Raw genomic sequence first — 12875 nt, 5'->3', positions numbered from 1 at the left:
TTCACTTGAAGTTCTAGCCATATTCAGTAACTTTGAGTTTTTCTAAATACAGTGAATTCCCTTATTTGTAAGCTTTGCCTTTGCTGTTCCTATTCCTGGAGCATTCTTCTGGCTCCCCTTACTCCCACATGCCTTATTTGATTCTTCTCGCTACCCCTTCTCGCCAGAGCCCTACCTAAACAAACCAGTAAGATGCCCCCTTAGGTGCATTGATAAAGCACTTGTCACAGAGCATTATGACTACCTCCTTACTGGTGATCCCCCCTTAGAGTAATGTCCTTGAGGGTAGAAGAGAGACTGTCATCGTCACGATTCTGTTTTCACTGCTTCTCGGACATGTGGTAGGGTCTCTAAATATCTGTGGAAAGAATAAATGACAAATGAATGAGCTAAACAGAAGAGAACAAGAGAAAGCAAAGAGGCTAAAAGAAAAGACCCTTTTCTGCTGATGATTTGGGGAATGGAATTAGTGTGAGGGTCTTGTTCTTCATATAAAATGTTAATGCCATCTCTTACTGTCGTCTGGAAACAGCAAGAAACTTCTTCAAGCTTTCTTTTTCTAATTTTATTTTCCTAATTTTGTACATTATTACTCTATCAAGCCTACTTTTTAAAATTTACTAGGGTGTTTTATAAAATATAAAATACATTGCTTGAGTAGTGTTGCAGCTACAAAAAAAAATGAAAGAATGAGGGAATTGCCTTTATTATAAAGATAGGAATTTTTAGCTATTTTTCTTTGCCACATTTTACTCTAATTTATTCAGTTTGCTTAGAGATGAATGCCCTACTAAAAAATCTGTTCTTGAAAGATTATCCAAGAAAATATTTTTGAGAGATTTTTGGAGGATTTAATAGATAAAAAAGAGTAAGAGAGTTGGAAGTTACTTGAAAGAAAATAATAATTGAAATTCGAGTATGACAAAAGTGAGAACTAAGACGTGAGCTATAGCAAAAGCGGGTGATCTTCAAGAATAAAGGCTAGAAACTGTGTTTATTGCATTTTGTTTAGGTATTTCATCTTCACGTCTTTCTGGGCATATAAGATATATTATGTGTATGGCTTCATGATGCTGGTGCTGGTCATCCTCTGCATCGTGACTGTCTGTGTGACCATTGTGTGCACGTACTTTCTACTAAATGCAGAGGATTATAGGTGGTAAGTACTTATATTGGGGAGGAACCTCAGGGGATGATCCTATTTTCAAGTAAGATGCCATTCGAAATGTATTAAGTAGAGTAAAAGATCTGTATAGAAATTCTGGTCCTTAGGATGGGAATTATTTTTAGTTACAAATTAAAGATTTTGGAGGAAAAGTAATAACAGCCAAAAAAAGATTTTGTACTCATAGTGGTCAGTGTGTTATATATTTTTACAAGGTGCTTGATGTGGTAAGAACTTTATGAGGACATTGCTACATTTTGAACAAAAGGCAGTTCTGAAGAAGGAAGTGTTTTATTTAAGGTCACTTATAATAGGGCATCTGACAAAATTCAGGATCTCTCCTTCCAGTTCTTAGGCTTTCTCCTTGTAGATATATTTAAATGCCATCTACCTGCATTTTTAAAAAGATTTATTTGTTTCACAGAGAGGGAAAGAGAGCAAGCTTGAGTGTGGTGGGTTTGGGTGGGGTGTGCGGAGGGGGGAGATCTTAAGCAGGCTCTACACCCAGCATAGAGCCCCATACAGGGTTTGATCTCATGACCCGAGATCATGACCTGAGCTGAAATCAAGAGTTGGCTGCTTAACCAGCTATGCCACTCAAACCCCCACATGCATTCGTTTTTAAATACACAGGATTTTCAAGGATGTTTTTATAAAATTCTTGGGTTTAAAATCTGTTTCAGCGCTGTTTATTCAAAAGAGTTACCTCTTTTTCAGGCAATGGACAAGTTTTCTCTCTGCTGCATCAACTGCGATCTATGTTTACATGTATTCCTTTTACTACTATTTTTTCAAAACAAAGTAAGTGGAGACATTTCCTCATTTTGTATTTAGGAAACTGTTGTCATTTAAATACCAGAATTTAAGAATAAAAGGTAGAGCCTAGGGGACGTAGTCATTGGTATCCTCCTAAGCACTGTACGGTGACAGATGGTGGCTCCCCTTGCGTGGGCACAGCATAATGTATAGACTTGTCCAGTCAGAGCTGTCTTGTCACTGTGTGTACACCTGCAACTAATGTAACATCGTGTGTCAACTAACTATACTTCAGTTTTTAAAAATAAATGTAGAATCTAAGGCCCTCTTTGATAGTAAAAATGGATATACTATATATATATATATTTTTTGTCTTATTTCAGGATGTATGGCTTATTTCAAACATCATTTTACTTTGGATATATGGCGGTATTTAGCACAGCCTTGGGGATAATGTGTGGTAAGTTCTGAAATTTTGGGAATATCATGTGTAAATCTTCGAGATTTTTAGAATCAGAAAAATACAGTAATTGAAAATTACATTCCGTTGCTTGGTCAGAAACAACAAAATAATCTCAAGAGTCTGATTTCAGTCCTTTTGACTATTCCTCAAAAATTCATCATTGATTCTTTTTTAATGTTTTGTTCCTAATCTGTATTACACTGTTTTCTATACCACAATTAGTTTCTTTTTCATGTTGAAATTTGGCCGTTTTTTAACTTAGTCTTTTTGGAAAAGATAATGTGAACAAGTTAAGGTTTGATTCTTGTTTGGAAGTTTCTAAGACTGTTCACAGAGATAACCGTGTCTAAGAGGCATTGTTCGGGTTATAAGTACACACTTGGATATCTGTAGACTGGGTTTAAGTTCTGGCTGTGCCACGTGTATGCTCTGCACCTTGATCCAGTTCTCCAAGCTCTTCAAACTATGTAAAATAAGATAATGCCACAATTTGGGGGGTTTGTCCCAGTCTTCCATTAAGTAGAAGAAGTAATATTTATCATCATATAATAGAGTGTCTGGCATGTGTGAAATACCTAGAAAAGAAGTTTTAGAAGCAACCTGATCAAGGGAAAGGGCATCGACCTGAGAGCCTGAGAGACCTGGATTAAATTCCCCTACTGTTTTTTGTGTGGGTGGCTATGAGAAGTCATACTGACCTCTCTAAATCTCATTTTCTCATCTGTAAAATGGGCATATCTTTCAGAAGAGTTATTTGTCATAGTATCGTGTGTAAAGCACAAGTGTAATGCAGGTCTGTTATCAGGTGCTAAGAGAGACTCAGGTTTTATGGGAGACACGGCAGGGAGTGGGAAGAGTGGGGCCTTTTGGGGTTGTTAGTTCTAGGTAGGAATCCTGGTGACCCAACTCACCAGGTTACTCCAGCCAAATTATTTAACCTTTCTTCCTCAACATTCACATTTGCGAAACATAGTAACACCTACCTCACAGGGTTGTATGGAGGCTTCAGTGACTAGATGTGGGTAAACAGGTAGATGGCGGATGCTCAGTGAGCCATGGCTGCCGCGGTTCCTCTGCTGAAGAGGGCTAACAGTGCCTGCGCTTCTCTTCTGGGATTGTGTCTCTGAGTCTATAGTTTGTTTAAATTCCGATACCATGTGTTTTCACCTCAGAACAACTTGATGACACTGAGTTTAAGCAGAGGTACCTTAAGGAAAATGCATACAAGTAACTTAACTTTTCTTCTGATTCAGGTTTCTGCTTGATGAATGAGGCTAATTCCCTGGTTCCCCCATAGGAGTAATGCCAGGCTTAAGGACTAATGAATGACTGTGGACACATTTCTAGATAGTTCATGATTCAGACCCTTCTCCTTTCTCTGTTATTTGCCATTGACTTTTTTTTTTTTTTTAAGATTTTATTTATTTATTTGACAGAGATCACAAGTAGGCAGAGAGGCAGGCAGAGGGAGGGGGGGAGGAAGCAGGCTTCCCACTAAGCAGAGATTCTGATGTGGGGCTTGATCCCAGGACCCTGGGATCATGACCTAGCTGAAGGCAGAGGCTTTAACCCACTTAGCCACCCAGGCTCCCTGACTTTTTTTTTTTTTTTTTTTTTTTTTTTTTTGGTAGTTCCATCTTTGGCTCTAAGGAGGTCAATAGAATAAGGGAAATAGAATAATCTTGTTGAAAGCTAGGTTCTGGTATGGCATTTGTGGCCCTTTGGGGTACAAGATTGCTTTTTACCTCCATCAAAAGAATACATTCCATAGATAGGTGGTTACCAGAGGCAGGGGGCGTAGGAGTATGGGCAAAAATGGGTGAAGGTGGTTAGAAGGTTCAAACTTCCAGTTATAAGATGAGTGAGTTCTAGGCATGTATGGCGACTACAGTTAACAATATTGTATATTTGAAAGTTGCTGAGAGATTAGATATTAAAAGTTCTCAGATGAAAATCATAACTCTGTGCTATGTGAGGTGATGGATGTTAATTAAATTTATTGTGGTGGTTATTTTATAATATATACATATATCAAATTATTATGTTGTACACCTTAACCTAAAACAAATGTTTTATGTCAGTTAAAATCTGTCCCATTTATATATACCGTGCATGATCGTGCATGTGCATGCACACACACACAATATTGACTGTAAAGTAGTAAAACTGATTCCACAAGCTATAAGCGGAGACAGTTCTCTATATTATGATCACATATTTTATTTGTAGCTGCTGTGATAACCATCCTTACTCTGTGATAATTAGTTAACCAACTTTGAGGGAAAGAGGGCTAGAATCTGCAGGTTAAAACTAGATTTGTATCACAAGGGAACATCCTTGTGTATCTCTAGGCAGTCAGAAGTTTGCTTTAGTATTGTTATTAGCCTGTCTTCCTTCAGAATGTTGCTTCTCCAACTCTTCTTTATTTAATGGGAGATACTTCTTTTTTTTTTTTCTTTGTTTCTTTAATATTTATTTATTTGACACACAGAGAGAGATCACAAGTTGGCAGAGAGGTAGGCAGAGAGACAGGGGAAGCAGGCTCCCCGCTGAGAAGAGAGCCCGATGCGGGGCTCGATCCCAGGACCCTGAGACCATGACCTGAGCCAAAGGCAGAGGCTTAACCCACTGAGCCACCCAGGCGCCCCAGTGGGAGATATTTCTTGATTATTGCCAGCATTCAGTGATGTGTAGAACCATGAGATTATGCAGAGGGTTAAATTTTTTTTCTTGACTCTATATGTGATCTTAGGAAGACCTAGAGAGATAATATCTTGACATTTACAAAGAAAATGAAATGAATTTAGTTAATTTTTTTAGTGCTTTTTCTGTTGAAATTTCATCTTGCTGCCTGAAAATCTTGGCACATTCACAGTTCCTTGCTATCCTGGCAGTGTCCCAGCATGTATTCTTTAATGGGTGTGTGTGCCTTCAGTGCTAATCTGTTTTGGCGGGGGTAAGGAGGGAGGAAGTAGTTCAGATGAACTGATTAAAATGTCATCATAATACAGAATTGTACATGCTCCTCAGGTTATATTGCTAAAATGCTTTTTTTTTTTTTAATCAGTGATTGAAAGAAAAATATTTATTGGTTTTTTTAATGCAGGAAAAAGAAATATGTTAAGGTGGAAATAATTAGATTGTTACAGTTTTCCTATTTTGATCATATTATTTTAGCTTTAAGGAAATTAAAAGTGTATCTGTTATTCTCAAGACAGTTACATTTCTAGGGAGCGTACTTAGTATTTTCCTTTTATAAAGTCATATCTTTATCTGCTTATTCTTGAGATAACTCATATGATCAGGAAAAATGATTCTCTAGGTTGATACTGTTTGGCTTTTAAGCATCACTCTGCTCAGAGGGGTACAATGTTTTCTAAGTCTGGAATATTAGATTTGGTTATTGGATTGGTATGATACTAGCCCAGTTAAATTTTTGTTTCTTGTTAAAATTTTATAGATTTCTCTTATGTTCTAAGAATTTAGGTTCCTATTTACAAATTGAATGGTCTTTTTCCTTACTTTATAAGGACTTTTCAACTATTTCAGAATGATATCACAATTTCCAAGTGTAATTGTAATATAACTACTTCATATTATAATAAACATCTATTAATTGCAAAAATAATTAGAAATAGGTTTGCTTTGTTGCTTGGTGGGTTTTAAGAATACTTTGAGGGGCGCCTGGGTGACTCAATCTGTTGGGCATCTGCCTTCGGCTCAGTTCATGATCCTGGAGTCTGGGATCAAGACCCAAGTCAGGCTCTTGCTCAGCAGGGAGCCTACTTCTCCCTCTGCCTTTGCCTGTAGCTTCCCCTGCTTGTGCTCTCTCTTTCTTCTCTCTCTGTCATATAAATAAATAAAATCTTTAAAAAAAAGAATACATTTAGTATTTAATTATGGGAGATTTTCAAATATATGCAGAAAGAGGGACAACTATATATATGGATATATATATAAAATGAAAAGTAAGTATATATACTGAGTCCTCATGTACCACCTAATACCAGTAATTATCAACACATGGCCAATCTTGTCTTATTCATAATCCCATCTCATCCCTCTTTTTATTCTCATATGAATCACGAGTCTTTTTTAACTGTAAATATTTCAGTACATATATATGTGTGTGTACATGTATAATAACTATAACATAGTTATGTAATAATTATATACTTACATAATAATATTTGTAATGATATATAATAATCATATTTCAGTATATACATGTATCTAATTCCTTCATATGTTCAAATATTCAGTTAGTATTCACATTTACCCCACCAATTTCCATGTCTTTTTTTTTTTTTTTTTAAAGATTTTATGTATTCATTTGACAGAGAGAAATCACAAGTAGATGGAGAAGCAGGCAGAGAGAGAGAGGGAAGCAGGCTCCCCGCCGAGCAGAGAGCCTGATGCGGGACTCAATCCCAGGACCCCGAGATCATGACCCGAGCCGAAGGCAGCGGCTTTAACCCACTGAGCCACCCAGGCGCCCCAATTTCCATGTCTTTTTAAATATAGTTTGTTTACATCAGGATCTAATTAAGGTCCATGCATTGCTTGGTTAAAATGTTGGGGTTTTTTTTGTTTTTTTGTTGTTGTTGTTGTTTTGTTTTTTAAGTAGGCTCCATGCCCATTGTGGAGCCCAACATGGGACTTGATCCTGAGATCAAGAGTCGGACACTTAACCAGATGAGCCACACAGCCCCCTGGTTAAAATGTTTCTTAGGACTCTTAATCTACTGATGTTTCCTCTCTTTTCCCTTACAATTTCTGTAAGAAATTTGAGTTTTTGTTTGTTTTAACTTTTATAGAGTTTCCCACACTCTGAATTTTCCTGAGGTGTCATTTAATGTTTCTCCATGTGTTTCTCCCCATATTTCCTGTAAAGGGGTAGTTAGAGCTATAGGCCTAATCATACTCAGGAATACTTGTCCAATAGTACTTAATAGGGGCTCATAAATTTATCAGGAGTTACTGATTCTTTCTGTGAAGTTAGCAGCCATTGTTAATTATTGCCTCATTCAAATAATGCTTTGGTGGTTATAATATTCAAATTCTGTCGTTCCTTTTATATTTCTGGAGTGCTTCTATAAGGATAAACTTCTTTTCATCAACTATTTGGTACCTTGAGGTACAGTTCATATATAGGAAAGGCAGAGTAGACTTCTTTCTTTCCTTGTATACACCAGTTGGGTGAATAGAAGTTAGTTCAAAAGGTGACTAATTAGGGGTGTGTGTGTTTTGTGTGTATCATTATTAACTTATGGAAGATTTACTTTTAGGCTCGGATAGTAAATTTCTAAATCCAATGGAGAATCTTCTCTTTGGCTTGATTGACTACCTGTCTTGTTCTGAGGATTCCTTAGTATAATTTGCAGTGAAGAGCTATCCAGTTCATTAATACACTCAGCAAGTATTTACTGAGTACCTTATCGTGTGCCAAGTACTCTCTAGGGTATAGAAAATAAATACCTCATTTAACAAAACAGACAAATTCCTCGCTTTCTGGTGTTCTGAGCCTCATTTGAGGCTAATTATTCAAAACATTTCACAACTCCTGACGTACTGAGCTGTCTCTCTCATCCACTTCCTCAAATATGTCTTCCTTTTTACCAACTACAGAGCTTCTACAATTTAAAGATAAAAATTCTGCCAGAAAATGCCTCTTTAGAGCTTCAAATGCGATTGTGCCATGGTTCTCAGTCCTTTTCTGAGAGAATCCCATCACATCTTACTTCCATTAGGTATCATATGATTTGGAGAACATGTTAAAATGGTTTAAATGACCTAGAATAATTTATGCTCAAATTTTTTAAATACATATTTTTTCATTTAACAAATTTTTTGTCATTATCAAATTACTCTTGCTTTGTACGTGATGTATTTTAATTCATATAGTTATTATACATGTAGTATAGTTCTAATTCTAAAAATATCACATTGGGTCTAACTTGGTATGTGACAGTAATAGGTGATTGCAAAACAAGTGATACAGTTTAGTAAGTTTAGAGTGAACACTAACATAAAAGATGTTATCTTGAAAAAAGAGTAACTTTCCAGAGCAGAGAGCATTTAATATTTGTAAATGATGGATATTGCCTTATATGTATTAGTTTCAAAACATTTTATTTTATCTTTGCAGGAGCAATTGGTTACATGGGAACAAGTGCCTTTGTCCGAAAAATCTATACTAATGTGAAAATTGACTAGAGACCCAAGAAAACCTGGAACTTCGGATCAATTTCTCTTTCATGGGGTGGAACTTGCACAGCAAAAAAAAAAAAAAAAAGCGCAAGAAGAGATTTGGGCTTTCACACTGGGTACTCTGTGGGTCTCTCTTTCGTGGATGGCTTAAAGTAACATCTATTTCCATTGATCCTAGGTTCTTACTGACTGCTTTCTCCAACTGTTCACAGCAAATGCTTGGATTTTATGCAGTAGGCATTACTACAGTACATGGCTAATCTTCCCAAAAACTAGCTTATTAAAGATGAAATAGACCAGCTCTCTTCAGTGAAGAGGACAAATAGTTTATTTAAAGCATTTGTTCCAATAAAATAAATAGAGGGAAACTTGGATGCTAAAATTACATGAATAGAATCTTCCTGGCACTTAGTGTTTCTACGTTATTGAAAAATGATGTTCCAGAAAGATTACTCTTTTCTCTTATTTTTACTGCCATCGTCAACCTATTGTGGGACATTTTTATATATTGAATCTGGGTTCTTTTGACCTGTTTCCCCCCCCCCCAATCCAACTGCATCCTTTTTTTTAAAAAAAGAGAGAATTAAAAAATATTAAAATCCTGCATGTAATATATCTGCTGTCATCTTAGTTGGACCAACTTCCCATTTATTTATCGTAAAACTATTCAGTTCCATCTTAATTCCATCCAAAGAAGATACAGTCTGAAGATAGAGGTGTACTCTCTACAATGCAATTTACTGTACAGTTAGAAAGCAAAGTGTTAAATGGAGAAGATATTTGTTTTTATTAAACATTTTGAGATTTAGATAAACTACATTTTAACTGAATGTCTAAAGTGATTATCTTTTTCCTTCCCCCAAGTTAGTCTTACATCTTTTTTGGGTTTGAATGAAGGTTTTACATAAGAAATTATTAAAAACAAGGGGGTGGGTAATAAATGTATATAACATTAAATAATGTAACGTAGGTGTAGATTCTCAAATGCATTTGGATGTACAGATTGACTACGGAGTACTTTTTTCTGATGATGATTGGTGTAGAAATGTGTGAATTTGGGTGGCTTTTTACATCTTGCCCTCCACTGCATGAAACATTGGGGTTTCTTCAAAATGTGTGTGTCATACTTCCTTTGGGAGGGGGATTGTTTTCTTCTGTTTCTTTTCTGAGTCTCCTACAGGAGCTAAATTTGTAATTTAGAAACATTTAATTTTGTTAATCCTGTCTGGGGCACTTAAGTAACATCTAAAGCATTACTGCTTTAGAATGTTAAAATAAACTTTCCTGACCAAATTGTTTTGTGAAAATAGATGTGTTTGCAATTTGAAGGTATCTTTTCAAAAGGCAATATTACTGAATGCAATTTTTTAAATATACTGTAAACTGTGCTTTTCTAATACAGGAGACCCACACCTTAGAATCTCCAGACTTGCTTACATCTAGATTATCCAGTAGAGTCACAAAGTAAATGATAAGCCTTTAGAATTACATTGTGGCACAAAATCTGTTCAGGTTGGTGGACTGTGTCAAGTGGGGATGGGGTAAAAGTGGTTAGCTTGCTATTGGATGAGCTAATAAAGGTTACAGTTTTCTAAGAGAAGTGATTTAGTTTTGAATACGTCTTTCTGGAGCTATCCATAATGTGAAGTTTTCCTAGAACCATTGAGTTTCTAGTTTAATAGTTTGCTATGCAAATGACCACCGAAAACAATACTGTATATTGGTATTTTTAGAAAGACTCAGAACCGCTGTATTTAAACTTTAATGTGAAACTCATGCCATTTATAGTTAAATAAGCTGTTTTCATTACAAAAATATGTTTCTGTAAATTGACTCTGTGGTATATAATGTGGTATATAAGGACTATTAAGAGTGAAAAGTTTAATTTCTTACCACTTAAGTATGGCTCACATGAACAAACAGGAGTTTGATCAGAAGCTGTAGGTAAATCCTTCTTCAAGCCAAAATGTTGTATTAAATGCAGTCTGTGGCTCTTCCATTTTCTCTTCCTTCTTACCTGCCTTTAAGATCTTACAAGAAATTGAATGTCAGTATTTAGTGGCTTATGTAAAGTAATTACAACATAAAGTCTATCTAATGGAGTATCAGTTGGGCAGCAAGCTTTTGTCTTAGTAAAATGAAATCTGTTTCTCATGAATTTTGCAGGTAAGGTAAGGGTTTTAAAAAACGTGTGCTTCAGGTGCTTTCGGGTATACCAATTCCTTTTACTAAATTGAGTTCTATTTCAAGTCCTTTGGAATCCTCAGTGAACAAAAGTTTTCTAATTTCCAAATATGTTGTGTCATTAAAGTGAATATAAATTGCCTTGAAAGTGCTTAGAAAATATATATTGATTATGCCTTCATGGAGTGGCTGGCCATGTGTGTGTCTTGAAGAAGACTTAATCCACAAACAGTTTAGCTCCCTAGCTCTGGGTTATAGAGTAGTAAAATAAAATACTTAAGTTAGTTAAAGGGTGAGGTTCTTCCACTCCTTAATGCTGTGTGTCTGTCATCCATTTGTTAACATTACTTGCTCAACTTATCAACTGATGCTTTGAACACTACCAAAAACTAAGGATAAACTTTCTCCTTGTATCTGTAAGCATGCTTCTACTAAAATTTAGCTACAGTACTAACTGGCATCATTATTCATCTATCCTAGTACAAGTGGAAATGGAATGGCTGGAACTATGGTAAAGCATTCTTTGGTATATCATGTTGGGCTCCTAATTTGTACTAAGTTTGACCACGAATCAAGCCCCATCCTCTTAGAATCCATTATACTGTGCTGATATCTGAACCTAATGAATGGTATGGTTGGGTGTTTTTCGTTGACAGTGGACAGATCTCTTTATAAGGGTGGTTGCTGCAGATTCTAGTTTTTCCAAAATCCAGTTTATTTAGGATTTACCCACAAATTGTATTCAGTTTGTTAAAGCTTGTGTTTCCTAAATGTTTACAAACCACCTTCTGCCAAATGTCTTGCAAATAATATTCCTTTGAGTAATTTCCTTGAATTTTTACAAATGTAAAAAAGAAAAGAAATGTATTAATGTAATTTGTTCAGGAAAAGCTGCATACCGAAGGGCTTCTGTATATAAATTCTGGGAAAGAAAAGCCTATTTGTAATCTATACACTGCAGTTCCATCTGGGTTTTAAGTTTAGGTTTCAGCATGTCGTAGTGCTTCAGTCTATTGATTTATTGGAACATGTAATAAATAGGAGCAGTGACGTATGAAAATGCAAGTACTCATTAATGTTTTATGTCTTCATAAAAATTCGATGGCTATGAAGCTGTATTTTCGCAATCAAGATGTTAAAGAGATCAGAGCAGTGAAAATTTATAAAGATTGTTTGGAAGTGTCTACAGAAATAGACTACATTTAGAGGTGGGGTAGATCAGAAAACATAAAGCTGCAGAAATTTTAAAAGGTTTAAATTCAATATGAGGAGTAATTCTAGTTCTCTCTTAGGAACCTTTTCTGAAAGCTGTCTGAGTTGACATTCTTATTAGAGCTGTAGGCAGAATTGTGCAAAGACAAAAGGAAAAATTAAGTTTTTATTTTACTGTATCAAGAGATGGAAGCAGAAACTGTTGTGAGGGTGAACTAGGCTTGCAGGTAATTGACGGACAAGGCAGTATTTTATGTGTTTACCCCAGTTCCTCATTTTAGGACATTTGAAAGTTAACAAATGTTCAAAGTAAGATCTTCAGGCAAGGAAAAAATAACATAGAATTCCGTTTTGAAGGACAGGAGAGTATACGCAGAAAAGCGGTCGCATGTGGGCTTTTCGTCTGTGTCATATTTGAACCTATAAATCTCCACAGAGCACGGGCAGTTGTTACCAGTGGGAAGGAAACTGTTACTGATTGATGATTACTTCCATTTTGTACCCACCTTTGGTTTCTGTAGATCGTATTCTAACTGGCTTTTTAGTAATAGATATCCAGTATATACTGTATCAAATACATTTGAGGTTCTAATCTAGACTGTTAATCTAACTGAAGTTGGATTTTTAAAATAATAAAAAGTTAAATGTACTTTCCTTGGATGCTTTATTTCTTTCCTTTTTGAAACAAGTGAACCAGGCCTAAGGAATCACCCATTATTACTGGTATGCATATGAAGTGATTACTGATAGCATTTCACAGTTAAACAGGAACCTGCAGACTTTTACTGTGAAGGGCAGGTAGGAAATATTTGAGGCATTGAGGGCCAGATGCAACTGCTCTAACACTGTAGCACAGTAGCGGAAGTAGATAGGACATAAACCAGC

The 12875-nt window shown here is 35.9% G+C and overlaps 1 protein-coding gene across 1 annotated transcript in view; it reads left to right on the top strand.

Moving 5' to 3' along the window:
* Window positions 1-12639, top strand: part of TM9SF3 (transmembrane 9 superfamily member 3) — a 106538-nt gene extending 93899 nt beyond the window's left edge. Inside the window, exons 12-15 of the mRNA XM_059398240.1 lie at window positions 1013-1159; window positions 1883-1966; window positions 2305-2381; window positions 8533-12639. Coding sequence (XP_059254223.1) covers window positions 1013-1159; window positions 1883-1966; window positions 2305-2381; window positions 8533-8600 — 376 coding nt within the window. The 3' untranslated portion in view covers window positions 8601-12639. The remainder of the gene's footprint in view (window positions 1-1012; window positions 1160-1882; window positions 1967-2304; window positions 2382-8532) is intronic.
* Window positions 12640-12875: the final 236 nt, after the last annotated feature.

Source organism: Mustela nigripes, chromosome 4 (assembly GCF_022355385.1).
Source record: "Mustela nigripes isolate SB6536 chromosome 4, MUSNIG.SB6536, whole genome shotgun sequence".
Taxonomy (NCBI): Eukaryota; Metazoa; Chordata; class Mammalia; order Carnivora; family Mustelidae; genus Mustela; species Mustela nigripes.
Note: the sequence above shows the minus strand (reverse complement) of the source record. Positions and strands in the feature narration are given on the sequence as shown.